Consider the following 26411-nt stretch of genomic DNA (forward strand, 5'->3'; position numbering starts at 1 on the left):
CTTGCAGATATTAGATAGGCTTAGGACTTAAATATGTAAGGATAGGATTTAAGATGTTTAAAGCTAATTTAGAAAGAATGAAAGATGTTAAGTGATCAAGTTAATCTTTTGAGAAATTCGATTTTGGAAAACTGTTAAAATGATATATAATGAAATTCAACCAAGGGGATTAGAGGAAGTCACTTAAGAATGTTACAAAGATTGGTTTAATTACAAATAGGATGTTTGTTTGTTTGTTTGTTTTAAATTTTTGGAAAATCAATAAAAAAATTGGGGGGGGGATCGGTGAAACAATTACAATCTGTAATGTACTGTTAAGGAAGCAGTAACTAAAAAAATAAGCTAAGCATCACAATGGAAGCAAAAGTCCTGTCATAATTAACAGATCAATACAGCTTTTATAATCTATGAAACAACAACAACAACAACATAATAATAATAATACGCTCCCTGTCCCCCAAGAACAGTACTTCTGTCTTGTCAGGATTCAACCTCAATCTGTTAGCCGCCATCCATCCTCCAACCGCCTCCAGACACTCACACAGGACCTTCACCGCCTTCACTGGTTCTGATTTAAAAGAGAGGTAGAGCTGGGTGTCATCTGCATATTGATGAACACCCAACCCAACCCCCCTGATGATCTCTCCCAGCGGCTGCATGTAGATGTTGAAAAGCATGGGGGAGAGGACGGACCCCTGAGGCACCCCACAAGTGAGAGCCCAGGGGTCTGAACACTCATCCCCCACCACCACTTTCTGAACACGGCCCAGGAGAAAGGAGCGGAACCACTGTATAACAGTGCCCCCAGCTCCCAGCCCCTCAAGACGGTCCAGAAGGATGTTATGGTCGATGGTATCAAACGCCGCTGAGAGATCCAGCAGAACCAGGAAACAACTCTCACCTTTCTCCCTAGCCTGCCGGAGATCATCAACCAGTGCGACCAAGGCAGTTTCAGTCCCGTGATGAAGCCTGAATCCCGACTGGAAGGGATCCAAATGGTCCGCATCCTCCAGGCGTGCTTGGAGTTGTTCAGCAACATTAACAAAATAGCAGCCAAAAATTAAACGTGGCACTTTAACTCTTTACATACGCCGTTCAAGTTCATACACACACACACACACACTCTCAACACCACTGTGACTCATCTTTTGCTCTGTTCAGCTCATTCAAACACACATGCACATAAATACACATAAACAGTATGAGCTGTTCAACAGTGGAATGGTCTCCCTTGAGAGTTTCTGGACTCTCCCTCCTTGGAGGTTTTTAAGCAGAGGTTGGATGGCCACCTGTCATAGATGCTTTAGCTGAGATTCCTGCATTGCAGGGGGCTGGACTGGATGACCCATGGGGTCCCTTCCAACTCTGCAATTCTTTGATTCTATGATGGTATGATAATGCCTATGGCAGCAGCTCCTTCGGGCTATAGCTCCACGTGAAGCATTGGGGGGAATTATACCAATATGGTGCTGTTTTCCTCTTGCATGCAACTCTAGAAGCTGAGTTAAACATTCAGAGGAACTCTGTGCTACTCCCTTTCAGGATCACTTCAGTAAGAACATGAGAACAACCCAGCCGGATCAGACCAAATGTCTGCCTGCTCCAACATCCTGTTTCCCATAGTGGGCAAACAGTTGCCTTTAGGAAGCCGCTAAGCAGGGCCATGAAGATAACAGCTTTCCCCTGCCATTCTCCTTTTTCCACCCGCAGCAACTGATATTCAAAGGTATACTGCTCCAGAACAGGGAAGCTCCATTTAGTTCCATGGCTAATAGCCATTGATAACGCAGTTCCTCCACAAATTTGTCTTAACCCCATTTTAAGGCTGTTTTATGGCAGTATATCCCCTGGATGAATTGTCAGAAGGACTCACTTGTTTTAATTGGCTCCTGCATGCAGTGGTTACAGTAGCCTGGCAAAATAAGTTCACCAACAATACGTACACAAAAATATTTGTCTGCCTCTGTAAGCATACCTATCTCTTCTTTATGGCATAAATGAGAACTGTCATTCCTGGTCACTTCTGCGTGGATCTTACTCACCGCAGGCGACCAGGCGTGTGCCAGTTTGCAAGCCTGGAAAAGAAGCAACACTTCTGCTAATCCAAAGGATGAGCTCTATTTTAAATGGCTTCCTAGCATCAGGCATGCTGGGTTGAACCCCATGCCACCTTGAAGAAGGTTGGACACTAGGTTCTGTGGTTTAACCCACAGCGCCACCTGCATCCCGATAGGCAGGATAAAGGTAAAGGGACCCCTGACCATTAGGTCCAGTCGTGACCGACTCTGGGGTTGCGGCGCTCATCTCGCTTTATTGGCCGAGGGAGCCGGCGTACAGCTTCCAGCTCATGTGGCCAGCATGACTAAGCCGCTTCTGGCGAACCAGAGCAGCACACGGAAACGCCGTTTACCTTCCCACTAGAGCTGTACCTATTTATCTACTTGAACTTTGACGTGCTTTCGAACTGCTAGGTTGGCAGGAGCAGGGACCGAGCCACGGGAGCTCACCCCGTCGCGGGGATTCGAACCGCCGACCTTCTGACTGGCAAGTCCTAGGCTCTGTGGATTAACCCACAGCGCCACCCGCGTCCCGATAGGCAGGATACACACAGGTACACGTTAGGTAAAGTGGTTTCCAAATGTGGAGAAGAAGAGCGAGATTCCTTAGGAGTGGGAGAACCGATAATCAGTGGGGTGCAAGGCCTTGGCCTAAGATACTGCTACCCAGTGTAGGTTCAAAAATACCTCGGCTGTTGTGACAGACTAAGTATCTGTTAACAGCAGGGAGGGAGCAGAACAGTGCCACCCGCTCCAGGAATATACACGAGACATGGACAAAAATGTCCCAGTGGTCAAGAACTGGTGCTCTGTCCACATGGCATATCAAAAGGTGTCAGACACAGTCACTAGCATGGGCCGTGCTGTTCAGAACCTCAGTTACATCTAAGCCTTCTTCCATGCGTCGGGCGTGTGCAGATGAGAACTGGAGTTGGCTTCAGCACACAAACCGCTTGCTGTTCCTCCCAACCACGTCTGAGGCATGATGAACAGAGAACACTTTCTTCTTTGTGGAGATGTTCTGTGCTTGTGGTATGCGCTCAGTACGTACTTTGAATGATGGCAGGAGTGAGAGAAAACACAATGTGCAATAAGCTGGCGTAAAGCATGCCGGTGTAAATTAAGCCAGCAAAAAGTTACACCAGATCCAAAATCGGGTTCATTCATAGAATCATAGAGTTGGAAGAGACCACAAGGGCCATCGAGTCCAACCCCCTGCCAAGCAGGAAACACCATCAGAGCACTCCTGACATATGGTTGTCAAGCCTCTGCTTAAAGACCTCCAAAGAAGGAGACTCCACCACACTCCTTGGCAGCAAATTCCACTGTCGAACAGCTCTTACTGCTGCTGCTGCTCCTTTGCCTAAGTCTGGCAGAGGAAAAACAAGCCTGTAAAACAGTGTTCTGTACCAGGTTGCCAGGTCACGCAACCAAGCTGAATGGGCCCAAGTCCCCTCTCTCTGGCACTGCCCGTACCACACCCCTGGGATACCCTTTTTGAGACTTATGCTGGCATTAGCTCAGCCAGCATTGAGTCAGGATGTGTAGCAGAAGAAGAAGAAGAGTTTGGATTTGATATCCCACTTTATCACTACCCAAAGGAGTCTCAAAGCGGCTAACATTCTCCTTTCCCTTCCTCCCCCACAACAAACACTCTGTGAGGTGAGTGGGGCTGAGAGACTGCTTCATCTGAGATCTGCTTCATCCTACACTGCGTAACCCAGCAGATTGTGCCATAGAGAGCATTTTTAGATAAAATACCTTTAGAAAGACAGGCAACTGAGATGAAAGAAAATGAATTTGATGTGAATGAAATATATCAATTTGTGTTAATAATGGCTTAGAGGGCAATCCTATGAATCCTTACTCAGAATTTAAGACCCACCACATTCAATGAGACTTACTCCAAGGTAAACGTGTGCAGGATTGCAACCTCAGCGCTATGAAGTTTTCCAGTATCTGCACTGGCGTGTTTCCGTTCATCTCAATGGGGCTTGTATAGTAGAAATTCCTGGGGAACTGTGTTCAAACTCTTTTTTGAGTTTGAGTGCTTTTTTGAGTGCTAATATTGCAATATCAGCATTTTACGTATGGCAAACATTTTCAAGGCATCAGAAATTTTGTTGTGGAGACCGTCACACAGTTGGGGGGGGGGGCGGGGAAGAGATCAGTTTTCAAAACCATGGTTGGAACTTACTTCGAAAACCATGCTGGACTTGTTTTGAAAACTATGCAAAAGCGAACCTAGGCAGTATAGAACCCCGAGGGCTTATGCAACTACTGAAATCCAATTCCAGGTATAAGCTTGTGTCCCATAAATGCTTTGAAGCTGTGCAAAAAAAAAGGAAAAAAAAAGTGCTTTGCTTTCTTTTGCAACTCCTTCTATTCTCACTCAAGAGATTTGGAATGATGAAAAGAATGATTGGGTCATATCAGAAACGGTTAAGAAATAAGCCATGAGCTTTGCCCACAGTCAAAATATACAGTGAAGACACAGCTGCTAATTCAGGCTTTGCTTATAGGCTTGCGTTACTCCAGAAGGACCTGGATGACTCTCCTCATCTTAACTGTGCAAGATTCTGGAACAACTGGATGAATCGGGCTCTGCTACGGATGTTGATTGTGCAGTGCTTTTTAAATTTATCTGCTATGGGGCTTGGGGTTTTTTCGTGGCTTTTTTTAAAAAAATGTACATCACCTTGTATGTGGAAGAAATAATACTAATAATACCAGCTCTAGAGCCTTTGGATTGGAACAGCTAGCGGCCAGTTGCCAGTGTCCACTGGGGGGGCGGGTGTGCCATGCTGGGGCAGCTGCAGGAATTCTTGCAAGACACAGATGATTTAGATTCATTCAAAATGTTTTTGTTGTTGTTGTTATTATTATCATCCTCTGGGCGGCTTCCAGCATATATAAAAACATAGTAAAACATTAAAAGCTTCCCTATACCACAGAGCCTCTTGGGCTTGGTGATCAGAAGGTTGGCAGTTCGAATCCCCGTGACGGAGTGAGCTCCCATTGCTCGGTCCCTGCTCCTGCCAACCTATCAGTTCGAAAGCACGTCAAAGTGCAAGTAGAAAAATAGGTACCGCTCCGGCGGGAAGGTAAACGGCGTTTCCATGCGCTGCTCTGGTTTGCCAGAAGTGGTTTAGTCATGCTGGCCACATGACCCAGAAGCTGTACGCCGGCTCCCTCAGCCAATAAAGCGAGATGAGCACCGCAACCCCAGAGTCGGCCATGACTGGACCTAATGGTCAGGGGTCCCTTTACCTTTACCTTTATCCTGCCTATCAAACTATCGCTTGTGGTCCTTCAGCTGTGATTGAATTTGAATGGCACTATTGCAGCATTAAAATATATTGCATTGAAGGTTCTGGTTACATATACAGTCTGTGCATTAGTTGAAGAGACGCAGGTTTAGGACAGTTTGCTTCGTAATTCCCAGAAACTGGACTTCTCAGGCACCCTTACTTTGCGCAGAAAATGCACACTCCCTCCCTGGAAGAAACCAGTATCCTGCAAATCTCTGCTCATCTGCATAATCTTTTCTCCTATGCAACCAATAATCCGCTTATCTGTGTTTTGCTGATAATGCACGCTTGTCCCTTAGAACATCTGCTTTGGAGGCAGTAACTGAGTTAGGAGCTCTCTGCAACCAAGTCCACAAGAGCTCTGCATATTCTCCTTGAGCAATTGTTGCAACATGCACCATAGTAAGACGAAACTTCTGCCTCTTCTCACTTCGCAAACTAGATAGAAGGATGAGCTCGGTGGTGCAATGTGTGTTTTCTATGTGGGCAGTCCCAGGTCAAATCCCCAACATCTCTGGCTAAAAGGATTCAGGTTGCATACTTGGGAAAGAGAATCACTACCCACCCAAATAGATAACACTGGCTAGATCGTGGCTGGGAAACCTTACAGCCTCCCTCTTCTTGTTGATTGACGGATTCAGATTAATGATATGCTGCCTTGGCTCAGTGAGCTAAGCCAAAAGTGGCTTACAACAGATGTCCACTTCAACCTGGCGTGCTGCGGCCCTGAAAAAGGCAAACCCCGTGCTAGGGATCATCAGGAAAGGAACTGAAAATAAAACTGCCGATATCACTATGCCACTTTGCAAATCTAGGGTGGGGCCGCATTTAAACTATGGAACTCACATAGTTAAGGCCAGATTCCAGCCAGATTGGCATTTTTGGGCTGTTGCTCAAAAGTCTACAACGCTGGCATTCTGGAAGCAAGTGGTGACCATTTTCTTTAACTATGTTTTGTTTTGGAGAGCTGGACCATAAAGAAGGCTGATCGCCGAAGAATTGATGCTTTTGAATTATGGTGTTGGAGGAGACTCTTGAGAGTCCCATGGACTGCAAGAAGATCAAACCTCTCCATTCTGAAGGAAATCAGCCCTGAGTGCTCACTGGAAGGACAGATCGTGAAGCTGAGGCTCCAATACTTTGGCCACCTCATGAGAAGAGAAGACTCCCGGGAAAAGACCCTGATGTTGGGAAAGATGGCGGGCACAAGGAGAAGGGGATGACAGAGGACGAGATGGTTGGACAGTGTTCTCGAAGCTACCAGCATGAGTTTGACCAAGCTGCAGGAGGCAGTGGAAGACAGGAGTGCCTGGTGTGCTCTGGTCTATGGGGTCACGAAGAGTTGGACATGACTAAACGACTAAACAACAACATCCCTTACACCAGAGGTTTTCAACCAGTGTGCTGTGGTACCCTAGGCTACCTTGAATGATGGTCAGGGGTGCCACAGGCAACACTGGCCTCTGTCCGTCTTTCCTTCCCTCCCTCCTCTGATGCCTTCTACTGTCTCTGCCTCCCAAAGGCTTGCACAGCTGTTTGTTGCAGCAGCCCCAACTACAAACGCCCCAGGCGAATGGTGCCTTTGGAGCTGGCCAGGGGGTCCTGATTGCCGGGAGCCGAGGCGGTCTCAGAGTAATAATAATAATAATAATAATAATAATAATAATAATAATAATAATTTATTATTTGTACCCCGCCCATCTTTGGGCGGCTTCCAATAAAGATTAAAAATACATTAAAATGTCACACATTAAAAGCTTCCATGATGTCTTCTAAATGTCAAGTAGTTGTTTATCTCTTTGACATCTGATGGGAGTGTGTTGCACAGGGCAGGCACCACCACCAAAAAGGCCCTCTGCCTGGTTCCCTGTAACTTTGCTTCTCGCAGTGAGGGAACCACCAGAAGGCCCTCAGCGCTGGACCTCAGCATCCGGGCAGAACGATGGGGGTGGAGAGTAAGCAAGCAAGCGGGCGAGGGAGCCCAGCCAGGCCAGTCTATCAACCCTTGCTGTTGGGAATGGACAGACAAGTCCCTGGCCCCTGTGGGGCAGTGTGAGGAGGCACCTCTATTTGGGACGGGGTGGGGGGCAGCTAAGAGACCAGGAGCAACATCTGCACGGAGGACTCCAAAGGAGAGGAGCCTAGGGGAAGAGTCCACAAGGGAGGTTGTTTGAAAAGGAGTGAAAGGCTGCCAGCTCTGCAGGCAAGGGGTGACATAACGGCTCCTGAGCCGCATAGAGCAGTCGCAGAAAGAAAGTTGGTCAAGGGAGCCAGGGACCCAAAAAGGTTGAAAACCTCTGCCTTAGACAGACAAACGTTGCCATTTATTCTGCCTTCTTCTGGGTCCAAAAGGTGGCCATGCGTCAGTTGGACTTGCCTAAAATACAGTAGTACCTCGGGTTAAGTACTTAATTCGTTCCGGAGGTCCGTTCTTAACCTGAAACTGTTCTTAACCTGAAGCATCACTTTAGCTAATGGGACCTCCTGCTGCCGCCGCGCCGCCGGAGCAGGATTTCTGTTCTCATCCTGAAGCAAAGTTCTTAACCTGAAGCATTATTTCTGGGTTAGCGGAGTCTGTAACCTGAAGCGTATGTAACCTGAGGTACCGCTGTAGTCACCGCCTGTATTTATTTACACTTGTCACCCTTTAGATGTTGTTGGGCGTTAAATCCCATTCTACCCTATCCAACATGGCCAATGGTGTTTTGGCAAGTGTTCAGTGTCTGGGGCTAGCTCAAGAATAGTTGGAAGGCCACAGATTCCCCATCCCTGATTAAGTAGAATTTTATCTCATCGATGAGCTCAGCGTGGCACACAGGGTTCCCCTCAGGTTCCATTTATCCTCACAACAACCCTGTTGGGTAGGAAAGGCTGAGAGATAGTGACTGGCCCTAAGCCACCCAACAGGTTTCACCACCGGCAGGGGATTCTAAAAAAACAAAAGAATTACTTAATGGGAGTCAAATTTCTCCAGAATCTGGCATCTGCATTGAGTTGCACATTCTGCACTTTTTCTTCCTGGCAGATACACAGTCCCAAATCTTTCCTGCAACATGCTTGAGGATTGAACTTTTATTTTTATTTTTTATTTTTTTACTTCCTCTGTATACGGTCAGTTAGCCAGCATTTGTCTTGAGCCTCAGTTCTGCCCGGGAGATGATTGGCCACCATAAAGGACTGTAAGGAAATAAGAGAAATGGATTTTATTTGGCAGAGGAGAAGGAAGGACATGTCTCCGAATGAAAGCGGTTGCGTAACACACATACACAGTGCCGTTCTGTTCTATAACTCTGGCCAAACTGCAGCGGGGAAGGAAAGTCGCTGTATTCTGTAGACCTGGTCATTTTATTAGAAAATTAAGCCTGAAAGGCTGTGTGTGTGTGTGTGTGTGTAAACACAACCCTAGTGCTGCAAGAAGTAAGTAATTCATCAGTGTGTGGTTTCTAGAAGCTTCCACCCTCTCAGCGTGCTACAGCTTTGCAAACAAGTCCATGGAAGTAGTTAGACAACTTTTTTTTTAACTAGCCCACGTTCTTATACTTCTCATTTGTGGTACACTAAAAAGGAAAGAGGGACCCAACTCTTCTTTAGTTTACAGAAGGTTTCCAGCTGTGTCGCTTGAGGAGATCCTTAGCGTGCCACAGGCGAGCAGCCATTTAGAAACCCGGGTAGTATAAGTTATCATTAATATTACATCGTAAGATTTAAAGGGTGAGACACGTCCGTCGTGCTAGTAGGCACAATCATCCTGTAATTGTGTGTGCCAGCCATGACAATCCCAGAAGTCTCCAGTGCTCTGTTAGTACTAAATTATGGGAAGCTACTCAGATGACAAAATTATCCTGGAAATTGTGGAAATGAGATGACACAGATAACTAGGGCTGCTCCCGGGTGGTTTGAGAGCCAAAAGGAACTAGTTGCAATGCCCACAAGATGTGGTTTTCATTTTATTTATGAAATTTATATACTTCCCGTCATCCGAAAATCACAAGGTGGTTTACAGTATGAAAAGACAAAACGAGAACGCAAAATACATAACATAATAGCGCACACCTATAGCCCCACCACAAACATATTTATTTATTTTTCAATTTTTTTATTAATTTTCCAAAAAAAATTTAAACAAATAAACATATAAACAAACTAACAAACATACATCTCAACTGTATTTAAACCAAACTTCGTAGCATTGTTAAGTGACTTCCTCGTATCCCTCTGGTTGAATTTCAGTGTAATTAATTTTAACGGTTTTCCAATACCTAAATTCTTAAAACAGTTAACTTAATCACTTAACATCTTTCTTTCTTTACATTTCAGCTTTAAACATATTAATTCATCACATTACGCATTTAAATCCTAAGCCTATCTGATACTTGCAGGCAATCCAACTAGTTTAGTTTAACATATTTAAGTAAATAGTCTTTAAATTTCACCCATTCTTCCTAGTATTCTTCCTCCTTCTGGTCACAGACTCTTCCAGTCAGGATGGCCAGCTCCAAAAGTCCATCATCTTCATCTGCCATTCTTCCACGGTTGGTACTTCTTGTGTTTTCCAATTCTTAGCTAGTAAAATTCGAGCAGCAGTTGTGGCATACAGAAACAGTTTAACATCTTTCTTGGGCAGTTCCAAACCCATTATTCCAAGAAGAAAGGCCTCTGGTTTCTTAATAAATGTATATGTCAACATTTTTTTCAATTCATTATAAATCATCTCCCAGAAGTCTTTCACCTTGGGACAGGTCCACCACATGTGAAAAAAGGTACTTTCTTTTTCTTTACATTTCTAGCATAGATTATCACTATTGTGATAAATCTTTGCTACTTTTACTGGGGTTAAGTACCATCTATACATCATTTTCATAATATTTTCCTTTGAAACCGTGCATGCAGTGAACCACAAACATATTTAAAAGGCCTTAGATTGTTTCATCAGCCCAAGGCCTGGTTATAGAGGAATGGTCTTGCTGTTGCTGTTGGAAGTGAATTTAATAATTGCATTTTTTTGGTACTTTATGCCATTTTTCTCTTGCTGTTGCATATCTCTTGATTGCCTCGGGCTGCTAAGTGGCTTATGAACTGGTAATAATAATGCCCCAGTGGAAAAGGCCCTCCTCCAGGTTGTTGCAAGGTAGACCTCCACAGGGGGTGGCGCAGTCCAAAGATCTGAATGTCACAATGGCAGCCATGTCTGTAACTGAGTGGTCTTCCACCCTCTTGTTTATGTTGCAGTCGGTGTCCAGTCAGATGGGGAAAAGAGCTCGCCGCTTGAACAGGTTGATGAGGACCTTGCAGTGACGCAAAGTCAAATGAACTTTGTGTGCCCCATCACACAGGTAGGCAACACACACTCATACCTGGTGGGGAACATTCATGGTGGCTTCATTAGTTATCCCTAACCACTTCACCTCTGCTCACGACATCAATTTTTTGTCGTAGATGGATGTGTCAGTTGCCTATGTTCCAGTTAAAAGTTTTGGGCAAAGCCTGGACTGTCACACCAGAGCAGGGTTTCCCAAACTTAGGTCTCTAGGTGTTTTTGGACTACAATTCCCATCATCCCTGATCCCTGCTAGTTGGGACGATGGGAGTTGTAGTCCAAAAATAGCTGGAGACCCTAGTTTGGGAAGCCCTAGAAGGAAGTAATTGTCCCGATACTGATTAGAATGTAAATGTGTTAATGCTAATTCGCCCTTTTCTCCTATTTCCTTCTCTCATCTTCCTCTCCTTGTCTTCTGCTGTTGACTTTGACTCTGCAGTCTCTGTCTTCCTCCTGTTCTATTCATCTGCCTGGCCTTAAGCTTCTGAGTGTAGCAGCTTGTGTTATCCATAGCAGTCAAGGCATTAGGGCAGAACCACAGGACTCCCCTCACTACGCCAGCATCACGGATGCTCACCTGAACCAGGCTGGCCTGTGGCAAGGTGGCGGCATGGCTGGGGCTTTGTGGGCACATTGGTGGAGTCAATCCAGCACTCTTGCTAGGGCGTTCATGCAGCTTGGACGTCACCACCCTGCCTCATGCCATCTGGCTGAGCTGCAGCAACACCAAGGTCAGGAGAGAGGTGCTACTGCATTGAACACACACAAACACAGTACAGTAGACACACACACAAACACACACACACACACACACCACACACACACACAGAGCAATAGACCAGGCATAGGCAAACTCGGCCCTCCAGATGTTTTGGGACTACAACTCCCATGATCCCTAGCTAACACAACCAGTGGTCAGGGATGATGGGAATTGTAGTCCCAAAACATCTGGAGGCCGAGTTTGCCTGTGCCTTATTTTTGCTATTTACTTTTTAAGTTATGTTGGCTATTTTTACTTTTACTCTTGGTTTTTTCCTCTTTAAGTATGCTTTCCAAGTGGAGCTTTTGTTCCTAGTGGGTATCTTTCTAGGGCTTGAGATGTTTCAAATGAAATAAATGTTTCAAAAAATAGGACAAGACTAAAGGTAAAGGTAAAGGTACCCCTGCCCGAACGGGCCAGTCTTGACAGACTGTGGGGTTTGTGCGCCCATCTCACATCTATTGGCCGGGGGCCAGCGCTGTCCGGGGACACTTCCGGGTCACGTGGCCAGCGTGACATCGCTGCTCTGGCGAGCCAGAGCCGCACACGGAACGCCGTTTACCTTCCCGCTGGTAAGCGGTACCTATTTATCTACTTGCCCCCGGGGGTGCTTTCGAACTGCTAGGTTGGCAGGCGCTGGGACCGAGCAGCGGGAGCGCACCCCGCCGCGGGGATTCGAACCGCCGACCTTTCGATCGGCAAGCCCTAGGCGTTGAGGCTTTAGCCCACAGCGCCACCCGCGTCCCTATAGGACAAGACTATTAAATGGTTACTCAGCAGATATTTTCCATGGCAATGGAGTGCTATGGAGCTCAATTAAGAACATGGCTAACCACATCAAGATCTTTGTTAATCACAGGTGGATTAATTATTGCAGGTAGAAATGAAGCAACCTGTCAAGAATAAAGTCTGTGGTCACTTCTACGAAGAAGAAGCCATCCTGGACCTGATCCGACGCAAGGAACAGCGTGGCAAGAATGCTTGGTAAGCAACCATGACCAAAGGGGGAGGGAATTTTGCAAAGCTCCAAAACAAAAAAAAAGTAGGTTCTTTTAATAAATAAGTAAAGGCAGTTGCTTCTTTACACTGAGAGACAAAGTCAGAGCAAAGTTATCACTAGAATCAGTAATAGTAGTAAGGTAAAGGTAAAGGAACCCCTGACCATTAGGTCGAATCGTGGCCGACTCTGGGGTTGCGGCGCTCATCTCGCTTTATTGGCCAAGGGAGCCGGCGTACAGCTTCCGGGTCATGTGGCCAGCATGACTAAGCTGCTTCTGGCAAACCAGAGCAGCACATGGAAACGCTGTTTACCTTCCCGCCGGAGCGGTATCTATTTATCTACTTGCACTTTGACGTGCTTTCAAACTGCTAGGTTGGCAGGAGCAGGGACCGAGCAATGGGAGCTCACCCCGTCGCGAGGATTCGAACCACTGACCTTCTGATCAGCAAGTCTCAGGCTCTGTGGTTTAACCCACAGTGCCACCCGCATCCCTCCGTAGTAGTAGTATTTATTTTTTGTACCCCAGCCACTCTTGGTGGCGTCCAACAGAATACACACAAAAAACACAGTCCACATTTCTGTACACTTGGAGGCAATGCACGCAATCGTGGCAGTGCTTTCTGTGAAGATTGGGGCCACTGTTGTTGCCTCTTGGATTTTGCCAACCCTTCCTTACTTCCAGGGTAAAACACAATACTGAAACATTTTAAAAGCAATTTGCAATCAGGAGAATGGGCTTGGCTTCAGAGCTGCTGCGAATTATGCTCATTCACATCAATTCACATTGCATGCATGCGTCCCGGAGATTTCAGGCTTGCGTTGGGTTGGGCGAGCGCTTCTTTTTCCATGTCGGTTTCATGCTTCCACTCATAATGCCGTCCCGTCCCATTTGTGTGTTAGCCTCCCTGCCTATCTGGCTGGTGCGCACAAGAAGGAGGGACAGGGCAGTTTCCCACGTGAGGAGATCCTCTTTGGAGCCTATAAAGGATATTCCCTTCGGGGATGGTCTCCTTTCAGGCGAAGGCACAGCGGGACTTTGCTAGTCAGGTGCTGCTGCCCACCTGAGAGATGCTGGAGCGCAGCTAAAAAAAGCCCTGCTTTCCAGCTTGCAAAAACTTTAGAAGAGGTGTGGTGCCTGGAGAAGGTCCTGAGAGTTGGACAGAGAGTCCTGAGGGCCATTCTAGTCTATTCTTCATTAAACTATTCCTAGAGAGGTGTGGCGCTGTGGGTTAAACCACAGAGCCTAGGACTTGACGATCAGAAGGTCGGTGGTTCGAATCCCCACAACGGGGTGAGCTCCCGTTTCTCAGTCCCTGCTCCTGCCAACCTAGCAGTTTGAAAGCACGTCAAAGTGCAAGTAGATAAATAGATACCGCTCCGGCGGGAAGGTAAACGGCGTTTCCGTGCGCTGCTCTGGTTTGCCAGAAGCGGCTTAGTCATGCTGGCCACATGACCCAGGAAAACTGTCTGCGGACAAACACCGGCTCCCTTGGCCAATAAAGCAAGATGAGCGCCGCAACCCAGAGTTGTCCGCGATTGGACAGTTAGGTCAGGGGTCCCTTTACCTTTACCTAGAGAGGTGTACCTTGTTGGCCGGAGAGTCGAGGCCACATCCGTAAGTTTTCTAGATGATGCACAGCAGACAGGCGTTGTGTATCGTAGAGAAGGCTGGTGTTTCTGCAGCACATGACAATGTTGAGGAAGTGCCTGGAGGAAGTACGGGGATCATCTGGATCAGCATGAGCAAAACAAAACAAGAGGATCAGTTGCAGGGGCGTGAAGCCACCATCATGCCCTTGATCTGACTGCATTTTTAAATCCCAAGTTTTGGGTGCCCTCACCTCGAAAGCAACCGACAGGGCAGTCCTACAGATGCCTTCTCAGAAGTAAGTCACGTTGACGAGCCTTGCTCCCGTGTAAATGGGTTAAAGGAAGGGAGTAGTTGAGCAGAATATTGTCCCATTCTGCCCTACACCTGTCCACCCGTGACAGGTGATGCAAAGTGTAATTTATATCTCAAGGTGTAATTAACACCTAGTGCAATATTAAAGTGAGGATGCAAATGTAACATCTGCAGTGCACATTTACGAGGCGCTGTGTTCTGACTTGTTTTCTGGAATGGGCAGAAATGTCCAGGCTCTTCTTTTTGGCAGCTTCTGAAGTAGTTCCACCACAACCCTCTTTAAAGATAATTTCTGGCCGCACACATCTATTACATGTATTCTTCATACATCTCAAGTGTTCCCTTGGGTAGAACAAACTAAACCCGAAAGCTCCCTTGCAAGCAGAAAGCTGGCACATCAGGCAGAAATGTTGTAGCCCAACGTACTTTGTTTTGCAAGAATTCATCATGCAGGGTGTTGAAAAATGGTGGCTTAGATCCTGTGATCCAAGGATGTTCCCAGAAAGGGATTTTCTGCTACCTGCGTTTCACTCAAAGCAAGGTACCTCTGCTCAATTTTGGGCGCCCCTACCTCCCCCCAGAAGCCCCATACGCCATCCCATCCTCACAGACCCAGAGAATCTCCTGATCCCCCAGAGAGGATTTTTAAAGGATTGGAGGTGGGGGACTGAGCATTTTCCGTCTTATGGATTTCAGGAGCAAAGTCAGTATCTCTTACCTGCTCTGTTTTACCACTCCAAAACTCTACCACCTCGTTCTGTTGCGTGGTATGGATCGGTTTGAGATGCTGTGATGGGACTATGGCTGTGTTTTCTATGTGGGGCTGCCCAAAGAGATGGTCCAGAGGCTTCATCTCGCACAAAGCACAACCATCAAGTTGCTGGGTGGTGGAGCTAGATGTCATCATGCCATGGCACTCCTAAAAGTAACCCCACAGGCTGCCTGTTGGCTGAGTTCAATATAAGATGCTCACTTCTGTGTATGAAGCCCTGATGAGGAGCAAGATATCTGAAGGAATGTTAGGATATTTCCGTTCCACCTTAAAAGGGAGCAGGCTTTGTGAGTCACAGAGTCTGCGCATGTCCTGTTCACAGGATGTTTATGTTTCTTATTGCTTTCGTTTCTCTGTCGAAGACACTGACGCAGACAGTCATGTCTTTCTTTGTTCTGATCAACGCTGAATAAAGCTTGTAAATAATGCTCTCCTGAGTGCGACTTCTGCTGTCAATTATCTGCTGATAAGAGTGTGCATGAGCTCTGGAATGTGGCAAGATATTTTCTAGAAACTCATGTCGCTAATCGCTGATACTGCGTGCCTACGGGAGATCGATGGATCGTCCGGCAGACGGCTTGGGGCCATGATGGACTTTATCTCCCTGGCAGTATCCCAACAAGGAACACCTCTCCCATTAGTTGCCACACATCCTGCCTGTTCAATGGAGGCCCTCCTCACGCGCTTGTTTCTGGATGGCAGGCACAAGGGAGGAGACCTTCTCGGTGGTAGCCCCCACACCTCTGGAATTTATTTGCTTATCAGTTGCATTCCATCTTTCCCGCAAGGAGCGCAGGGTTTTTCTGCCTCCCCAGCTCAACACCATAAGAACCCTGTAAGGTACGTTAGGCGGAAAGTCTGTGACTGGCCCAGGGTCACCCAGTGAGCTTCGTGGCTGGCTGGGGATTTGAACCCTCATCTCCCAGGGCTTAGTCCAATGCTCTAACCACTGCACCACACTGGCTGCCATTGCTAGAAGGGCTTCATTGAACCTCACCAGTGCAGGGATTTGTGGAAGTTAAACAAACCCTATTGTCATTGGCCTTTGCTTGAGATGTTTTGCCTTTTAGTATGAACCAGTATTTGGGCAGAAATGACTGGCAGAATCCGAGACCAGGGGAAAGAGACGGCGGAGGAAGATTGGAAGAAATTTAAAATTTATCTTAAGAAAAAATGTAAAATTAATGAGTGTTAAAATGTTGTGGTTACAGAAAGTAAGGGATTACAGCTGTAAAAGATCAGGCAAAAGAAAAGAAAAGGAAAAATTGGATAAAATTAAGGGGAGGACTTGCTGAAACAAATTTGGGAATTGGAATGCAGAAAGGGGAGGTATGGGGAAGTCGGTGAAGTAAGTTTTAAGAAAAAAAGGTTTGAAATTATACGTGTTTGTTTGTCTTTGTGTGTGTACGTTTGTATTGTGCATTGTGTGTGTTTTTAATTTGTGAAAATTTAATAAATATGTATAATAATAATAAAAAATGAACCAGTATTTGGGTTGTTTTGATTTGGGGCTGCCTGAGTTTATTTAATTTCACCTGGCTTTTTATTATTATTAAGGGTGTTTGTCTTTTTTTAAAAAAACCAATTTGCAACTGTATTGTACTTTTACATTTTAAGCCACCTTAAAAGTACAATTGGCCTTCTGGATATCCGTAAATAAATAAGAACAAAATCCCACTTCCACAAATCCCTCCCTCCTTCCTTAAACGACCCCACCCTAGCTCCTTCCTCCTCCGAACGGCTGAGAATAATCTCTGTGCTCGAGTAACATCGGCATTCCTGCGTCGCGCAGATTTGCTTTTTGACTTGAGGCTTCCTAGGCGCTTCACCAGAATTAATTAATCCTGGCAAAAACATGTGCCAAATAGATCATAATTGCCCTAACCACTTTGTAGACTGGGAGAAACAAACCCCAAACGGTGAGACTCCGCGGTTCGCCCAAGGCAAAGGCAACTAGCGAGGAGACACAGCGCAGAAGTAATGACTGCTGACTCTCGGCTCCAAATGCTGAGTGAGTCTGGGGCAAGGTGCCTTCTTCCCAGGCAGAATGGGTCCATGGGGTGATGAGTAGGACCTCAAAAATAAAAATAAAAAGGGCTTTGGATTGGGGCTCCCTGGTCGGTAGAGTTTGGGGCCTCAAACAATTTGGGTTGCGACGCACACAGTAACAATGGTTGTCAAGTTGTTGTGCGTTGTAGAGTCTTAGACAACAGTTTCCAGTACATATTGAGCAACTTTTTGTATGGGTGGCCGCCGTAAGACACGGGGGGCGGGGGGATGTCCAACTCCTGACTGTGGGAAGAGGTTCATGTCTGAACTGCACACCCACAAGCCCCCCCATATAAAACCCTTGAAGGCCACATTTGCACCATCCAAATAAAGCACTCTTCAACCACTTCAAACACTTTGTGGCTTCCGACAAAGAATTCTTGGGGAGCATTGTTTGTTCAGGCTAGTGAGAGTTGTTTAGAAAAGCCTATTTCCCTCACAGAACTTCCATTTCCTGAGTTCCCTGGTTAGTGGGATGGGTGCATAACTTCCAACATTTCTCCAAGGAAAATGGGGATGTGCTATTCCATTATTATTATTATTATTATTATTATTATTATTATTATTACCCCGCCCACCTGACTGGGTGGCCCCAGCTTCCAACATATATAAAAACAGAAATGAACATTTTTTTTAAAAAAAAACCTTCCCTTGAGACGTCTACTAAAGGTTGTATAGTTACTAATCGCCTTGGCTCGGGGGGGGGGGGGCGCGTAATTCCATACCTTCCAACAACTCTCCAATGAAAATAGCAACGTCCTAAGGAAAAGCGGGACATTCAGGGGGTCAAATCAGAAACGGGGACGGCTTCTCTAAATCAGGGGTGTCCCTGGAAAATAGGGACACTTGGAGGGTCTGTGGTTGGAAGATTCAGGACCGACAGAAGAAAGATGGCCACATTGACCATGTCCTGTCTTCACTGTCCGGAGGAGTGCTATTGAGCTCAGATGCTTCTCTGCGGCTTCACATGATTATCTGACCAGGCACTCTGGGAAGAGGATATTGAACTAGATGTGCCATTGACCTGACCTTGCAGGCTTTTCTTATGTTCTTGTGAAAGACCCCATACAGCTTCTCCAGTGCAATAAATTACAGTGGTACCTCGGGTTACAGGCGCTTCAGGTTACAGATTCCGCTAACCCAGAAATAGTACCTTGGGTTAAAAACTTTACCTCAGGATGAGAACAGAAATCGTGCGGTGGCAGCAGGAGGCCCCATTAGCTAAAGTGGTACCTCAGGTTAAGAACAGTTTCAGGTTAAGAACGGACCTCCAGAACAAATTACGTTCTTAACCCGAGCTACCACTGTATTATTATTATTATTATTATTATTATTATTATTATTATTATTATAAAATCCCTGTATCAGTTTATATTCATGAAGAACCTCGAAGCTATATGCAAAAATAAAAACCATGATGCAGTACATTGATATTCATATACATACTTATTTAAAATACCTTTATGCTGTTACAAAATCAACAGCGACTAGGCCAGGATTTGCCTAATGGGAAGGCCTGTTGGGATAAGAACGCCTTCACGAGGCACCCAAATCCCAAATGACACTCTGAGCATCATTTCAGGTTAGGCATGATGGGTCTGGTAGTTTTCTTTGTGTTTTCCACAAAACGAAAGGCTTGCTCCTATGTCGAAGTAAGCCCCCACAGCTCTCACTTACCCCCTTCCACAGTGTCTATTTTGCAAAAGCAGTTTTCCCTCTAGTTTCAATATAGTTCTGAGCCTTTTGCGTATTCATAAAACGAATACTCTTGTTCACGTTTCAGCCCACAGGTAGAGAGCACCCTGTTAACTTTGCATAATTCTACTTCAAAATTTGGATTTTTTTTTCTTAAAAGCAAGTGGTGAAGAATAATAAGGGGAAGGAAATTCTGTGCATTGCACCAAACTCCATGCTTTGGCATGGACCAAAAAAACATACTGTTGGAGTCGAGTGCCAGAGTTTGAGGTTTTGGCTAGAATTGATTATTTCCCATGACATTTGCTTCACTGCAGTTTCTCAGTGCAGCCCAAGGCAAACTGCTTCTCTTATCTGTCTGCCCCGTCTCTTCAGATTCATCAGCAGGGTGAGAATATAGAAGTTGCTGTTTGTAAAGTTCTTTGAAGGCCTAAAACAATATGCAGAGATTACAGTCTGCAATGCTATTACCTATTATTACTACCACGGGCAAATTGTGTTCCACTTAAGACTGATCTACAAGCAGAAACGTTCATATATCTCAGCGCATTCAACCTCCCCGGGGGCATCTATTCCCACCTGCTCAGGAAAATTGCATTCCTCGTCATGTGTCTCCCCAAAACAGATTACTGCTACCCAGCAAGGAAGGAGATCAACATCGCATTGCACCTTGCTGATCTGGCTGATCTCAGAAAAAGAAGAGTCCTAACAGAACCTAGGAAAGGCAACACGTTTTCAAATCGCACTACAAAAAGTTGGCATAGCAGAGGAGGAAAACTAGGCAAAAGAGAAGGCTGTCATGATAAAAACAGCTTCTTATTCGCCGTTATCAAATCGTTCTTCTCTTCTGTATTGATTGTAGACATTGAAAAATTCCAGTACAGTGGTAGCTCGGGTTAAGAACGTAATTTGTTCTGGAGGTCCGTTCTTAACCTGAAACCATTTTTAACCTGAGGTACCACTTTAGCTAATGGGGCCTCCCGCTGCCACACGATTTCTGTTCTCATCCTGAAGCAAAGTTCTTAACCTGAGGTACTATTTCTGGTTTAGCGGAGTCTGTAACCTGAAGCGCCTGTAACCTGAAGCATCTGTAACCCAAGGTGTCATTGTAATCCTGAACCATAATTCAGTACACTGGATCTGCCACATAGAGGTAGTATGTCAGTTTCAGAGTCTTTATGCTTTTGAAAATGGTGTTTTGCTGTTGGGGGGAATGCTGTGGGAATGTGGACAGAAAAAGTCTTCTTCCCTATGTATTTGATTTCCCATTCCTTGTAGGTAGCCAGTGGAAACCACCGCTGGACCTGAAGGTAAACCAAAGTGAGAAATTCCGTTCTGCTGATTTTACTGGGGTCACTTTCTCTCCCTGTCTTTTTACAGCTGCCCCAAGGTTGGCTGCAGTAACCTCACCGTCAGGAGATCAGACCTGGTGCCGGATGAAGCCGTTAAGAGAGCAATCGACAGTCAGAGTAAACAGAGCCGGTCAACACAGTAGAAGTCAGCTGGCACTCCCGGCGGCTGTTACGACAAAGAAAATGTGATGTTAGAAGAGGTCGCCTGAGATAAGTTGCTGATTGCCAGGTGGTTGTGTAACCGGTTGTTATTTCAAGTATTCCAATTGCAGGCAAAGTTGAAGGTCTGACCTGTCGCCGAAAGCATTTTCCTTGCTCCTTCGAGAGTGCCAGGCGTAAAACGCTGCCACCCAACCTGTTTTTTAATTCCTTTTTAAAAATGTCACCCAGCAGTTGACGTCTTGCGTTCTGTAAATAAAAACATATTTTTCTCATTGCCAGAGTCTGCTAAGTAAAAGAGTTCACGTTGCAAAGCAACCCCTTCAGTCTTTTTAAAGAAAGGCCTACGCTTGGCTAACGCTGCAGTTCCATAACAGGCTGGTCTGAAGGCATGCAAGGCCAACTCTGTGTCAAAGCTAAGCAGGTCTGAGTCTGATCAGAGCCTGGATGGGAGACCACCTGGGAACCACACTTGGGCTCTGGGAGGGAAGAAAGGCAGGATGTAAATGTGGAAAAATTAATACAGGCCTCCCCCTACTTACAATTGATTCACATGCAACTGTATATATGTGTAACCAGTGGTGTAGCGTTGCCCCGTGTGCAAAATTGTCAGGGGCACAAAATTCCAACACCCGGTTTTGCCTCAATACAGGCCCGTTGAAAACAGCTTCTCTACATGACCTCTTCAGACAATGGAACAACTCTTGTTTTCCTATCTCTGAGGCTGTGATTTCCTGGGTGACATGGACACTATTAGGCAGTTGAATACGCATGCATACTCCATCCATTTTCCTCCCTCCCCACCCCCACCGCATGGCTGGCAACCCACCCTACGCCACTCTGTGCAGTGCCAGGAAATAGTGGGAGAGAGCTGGAGAGTCCTTGTGGCTCCCTGGAGCCCAAAGATGATGTCAGTGAGGGCAGAGGAAGCCCTGAAGAAACCCGAAGCACAGCTTTGTTTAGGTTGCTCAGCTTCCCCGCCTAACAGCTGGTATGCGGGGTAGCACAGCAGCAGCCGATTTCCAGCTCATCCTCTAGCCTGCCCCAGAGCTTCAGCTCCATATATTTTGGTCTGGATTGGAGAGAGCTCTGGAGAACAGGAAAAAAGCTGGTGTTCAGAGGTGCTCCCCACTTAAACACAATTTTCGATTCTGTGCATGGGTACCCAGAACGTAACCCCCACATTATGGGGAGACGCCTGTAAATAAGGCTGTTGTGTTACAAAGGCACATCAAGGCCAGGTAGAATGGCCACTGACTGGGGCAGTTCTGGGCAGGAATGAGTCCTGTGACTATTTGTTCTGGGTGAGCCAAAGGAGGGGGCGACGCCATCTCATCTGAAACAGCCAAGTGGTGTGGCAGCTGCTAGAGGCAACAGTTCTTACAGTGGTCATCCGAGCAACACCTCTTGGAAAAATCCTCATTGCAAGCACGTCATTCTTTCAGCTTCTCCGGAGCGTGACGATTCCAGGAGTGGTGAGGGCTGCTGGAAGAATGCTGGCGATAATTTGAAGCGCAGCATTTCACGGGGAAGAGCACATGGGCCATTGCATCAATCGCCCCGCACAGCGGGTGGAAACTGTTGCCACATACTTGATGTTGTTTTTACCTTTCCTTCATCCCTCGCTCGGATTAAGCAACACCTGATGAAGCCATGAAACCCAGAGGGCAAGACCCTTGTAAACAGGAGGCAAAGAGCATTCAGGCAGGAGAGACCTGCCTCTGGCTTAAAGACATGCTCTGCTCTCCTGCAGGTGAGCACAATTGCTGGCACGCCAAACCAAGCCCCGCTGCCCACCGCTATGCTGGCATCTCATCAGGGCTATGCTTTGAAACTGCCATAAGAGAGGGGCTGCCAGACAGCTGGTGGAACACCGTCAAGACAGGTGGACTCTTGGTTTATGGATCTGAGCAGATTTCCTTGACAAGCTGACATTTCCCCCAGTTTTATTTTCAATGGAAGAAGCTGCTTTGATTGGCGTTTGTCCATACGCTTTCCCTCTGATTCCAAGCCAAGGAACTGGGAAACAAATGTTTTCTTGCCTTGCAGTCTACACACACTCTGGTTTTGGCTTTCAACGTTCCGTTGTTGTTGTTTTTCTCCCTCCGCAGAGCCATAATTCTGCGTGAAACGTTAGGAAACAGATGCCAGGCATCAGGCAGCACTGCGCTAGGCAAACCAATAGCGTGAAGCCGTTTCCTGTGTCTAGATGTTCCTTTGGGATGTCTGGTCCATGCTGCACTGACCGAGCATCTTTCCTTTATATAAGAAGCTGGCAGAATAGGCTGGGATGGTCCTAGTGGTCAAGGTGTTGGTAGGAACACTAAGCCTTTGGCCCATATCCATGTCAGTGTTTGCTTACATTCATCCCTTCTATGTCTCTTTCTTTTACCTCTGAGAAAGCTTATGCTGGAATAATGTGCTACACGACTCTTAGCTGCTACTGCTACAGTGGACCTAACAGTGTTAACACCTCTCTTTGTGACATTTGTCATTGAATTCCTTCCCTCTGTTGTCTCACCCACTACTGCCATTCTAAATATGTGGATGTATTCTGCAACATGTTGTCAATACGCCAATAGGATCTTAATAGTGGACCCTTCACACTTCAACCTGATTTATTACCGTATTTTTCACTCCATAAGACGCACCTAGTTTTTAGAGGAGGAAAACAAGAAACAAAATATTCTGAACGAAACAGTGGATGTATGATTTTTGTGGTTCGTGCTGTGGCCACAGACATGTGATCTGATGGTGAATTTGGGGTGACCCAATGCAAAAATCCTGAGGATCCATGGGCTTTTACCTCCCCCTCCCAGGCAGCCTCCTTTACTGCGTCCCTTATCTCCCTCCCGATCGCTTGCCGATCAGCTGCTTCCTTTCAACACCCCCTTCCTTCTTGTTTGCCTTAGTATCTTTTCCTTAGCTGGAGCAGTTTTTTGCTCCTCCTTTTCTTCTAATTTCTCTTCTCATTGCTTGTTTTAGTACTCCTGTCTCCTCTCCTTGCAAGTTTGCTGTCTTTACCTCCCCCGGCAGCCTCCTTTACCAGCAACCTTACCTCCCTCCCGATCGCTTGTCGAGCGGCTTTGTTTCAACACCCACTTCCCTCTTTCAAAAAAAAAAAAAACCACACAAAAAAATATTTTCTCCTCTGGGCAATTTGGCTCCAGGGACCACACATTCGCTCCATAAAACGCACAGACATTTCCCCTTACTTTTTAGGGTGAAAAAAGTGCGTCTTATGGAGCGAAAAATACAGTGGTTTTCCCAATGCTTCCACATTATTGCCAGCTGCAGAAGTACTCTTGTGATGTAGCGCAGCAAAAACAGGACCCCCCCCCCAAAAAAATCACCCTGCAGTATTTATGGTATTTAAAGTTGCAGGATATCAGCCTGGATAGCTCAGCTGGTTAGAGTGTGGTGCTGATAACGCCAGTGTTGCAGGTTCGATCCCTGTATGGGGCAGCTGAATATCCCTGCACTGCAAGGGGTTGAACTAGATAATCCTCAGGATCTTTTCCAGCTCTGCAGTTCTATGATCCAGCAGGAAGCTGTGTTCTTATGGACAAATTCATGGCTATGTTCTACCTTCACTGCTGCTGGACTCTTTAGGTGAGCAGCGTGCTGTTGCATTCATGTCCAGCTTGCAGGCTCCCCACGGACAACTGGTTGGCCACCATGATGCTGGACTAGACAATTCACTGGCCTCATCCAGCACATTTGTCTCCCCCCCCCCATTTTTTTTAATTCATTTTATAACACAACGCAAACAGAAAAACAAACAATACAAACAAATTCTTGTCATATCCTTATTTTTTCTAAACATTGTTAGGTGGGCTTCCCCAAGTCCCCCCTATCTGATTTTCATTTTACTTCATCTTTAGCAGTTTCCCTATATCATAGTTTCTAACCATCTTTTTTTTTTAATCACACTTAAGATAACTTCTTATTTTATCACTTACAAATAATACTATTTTAAAATACACTATCTTCTACTTCTAACCCTACATCCTATATCCACTTCCAAAGCTATTCTAAGATTTAAATATTAACATATTTTTTCAAATATTCCTTAAACTTCTTCCAGTCTTCTTCCATCGTTTCTTCTCTCTGGTCTCGGAGTCTCCCGGTCAGTTTGGCAAGTTCCATATAGTCCATCATCTTCATCTGCCATTCTTTGATACTTGGTAAATCTTGTATCTTCCAGATTTGTCTTATGTGTTACATTTTTAAGATACAAAACATACACCAGTTGTGGTGAGGAAGCACTATGTCCACCCCAAAACATTTGCAGGCACAAACTGGAAAAGGAGGGTTGTGTATAACCACTCCAATAAACAGCATGAGCACAAATCATGAATGCACAATGATACCAGAAAATTTGTCCTTAGAGAAGACCCATTGAAATTAACAGACCAGTTAATGTCCATTGTTTTCAATGGGCCTCCTCCGAGTATGGCTAATGCTGATTGCAATCCTAAGCTCCTCACTTCATTCGCATACAACATGGTGTTGTTGTTGTTCTTTAGTCGTGTCCAACTCTTCGTGACCCCATGGACCAGAGCACGCCAGGCACTCCTGTCTTCCACTGCCTCCCGCAGTTTGGTCAGACTCATGTTTGTAGCTTCGAGAACACTGTCCAACCATCTCGTCCTCTGTCATCCCCTTCTCCTTGTGCTCTCAATCCTTCCCAACATCAGGGTCTTTTCTAGGGAATCTTCTCTTCTCATGAGGTGGCCAAAGTATTGGAGCCTCAGCTTCAGGATCTGTCCTTCCAGTGAGCACTCAGGGCTGATTTCCTTAAGAATGGATAGGTTTGATCTTCTTGCAGTCCAGGGGACTCTGAAGAGTCTCCTCCAGCACCATAATTCAAAAGCATCAATTCTTCAGCGATCAGCCTTCTTTATGGTCCAGCTCTCACTTCCATACATCACTACTGGGAAAACCATGGCTTTAACTATACGGACCTTACATGGTGTTGTAGAAATACTGAATAAAAACAGTACGGGAGCAGTCCTGAAATGGATGTCATTCCAAGCCATCTGAAAGGGTCATTGGAAGACTCCCATGCCTGACAATACAATACAACCTTTCCTGTTTTTTTGCTTGGCATCAAGCACACATGCTGCCGAATTATCCCTGATAAGATAGCCACGTGCATAAGTAAGAAGGGCTGTTTGTAACTTCGAACTGAGCAATGGCAGCTTTGAGAAGGTCATACTTCCAAAATAAAAGAGGAAATGAAAGCCATGCCATCAGTAATGAATTTTATATCCTTAACTGCAGGCACTCTACATGTTCTCTTTCAACTGGATGCAGAAGCGTCTTTCCTGACGGCAAGCCATTTGAGCTTTCAAAGCTGCCTTATATTGTACCTTCAGCCCACAAGCCTAGTTAGAGGGCAATTGTTTCTGTTTTGGCGATTTGAGCCTGCAAAAAAAATTAATAATTAATCAAGTGAAAGGAGAGGGCCTTTTTAGTTATGGCTCCCCATCTGCGGAATTCTCTCCCCAATGAGGTCTGCCTGGTGCCTTCATTGATATCTTTTTTGGCACCAGGTAAATATGTACATTCCCCACCCCTGGATTTTGATAGGCTAAGGCAGCCTTTCTCAGCTTTGGGTCTCCAGATACTTTTGGACTACAACTCCCATCATCCATGGCCGCTTGTCCTGCTAGCTAAGGATGATGGAAGTTGTAGTCCAACATTTGGGAATCCGATTTTGGAAAGGCTGGGCTAAGGTGATGCTCTTTTGTTAACTAGTGTGCCGCCGAATTTTCCTGCGGCTGTTACGTGGGGTGGTTTCTTTTCTGTTTTTATGGTATAATGTATTTATATTTTAAATGTGTTATAAATCACTTGGAGACCTTTGGGTAACGAAAGACAAATAAGACAAATATGAAGACTTATTTTTCCGGGCCAAAAGTTAAAAAGGGAAATGAAAAGACACTGACTCGAGTGTTTTCACTTGTGTAATCAACTTCTGGGGCATGTGAAGAGGGGGGAGGGATATTGAATGGGGTTTCAAAGCTCGTC

General features: G+C 45.8%; 1 protein-coding gene across 2 annotated transcripts in view; it reads left to right on the forward strand.

Moving 5' to 3' along the window:
- Nucleotides 1-20652, forward strand: part of NSMCE2 (NSE2 (MMS21) homolog, SMC5-SMC6 complex SUMO ligase) — a 214926-nt gene extending 194274 nt beyond the window's left edge. For both annotated transcript variants that reach the window (XM_082235933.1, XM_082235934.1), the window contains exons 5-7: nucleotides 10598-10701; nucleotides 12323-12429; nucleotides 20245-20652. In XM_082235933.1, coding sequence (XP_082092059.1) covers nucleotides 10598-10701; nucleotides 12323-12429; nucleotides 20245-20359 — 326 coding nt within the window. In that variant the 3' untranslated portion in view covers nucleotides 20360-20652. The remainder of the gene's footprint in view (nucleotides 1-10597; nucleotides 10702-12322; nucleotides 12430-20244) is intronic.
- Nucleotides 20653-26411: the final 5759 nt, after the last annotated feature.

The sequence above is a fragment of the Podarcis vaucheri genome, assembly GCF_965113315.1.
Source record: "Podarcis vaucheri genome assembly, chromosome: 8".
NCBI lineage: Eukaryota > Metazoa > Chordata > Lepidosauria > Squamata > Lacertidae > Podarcis > Podarcis vaucheri.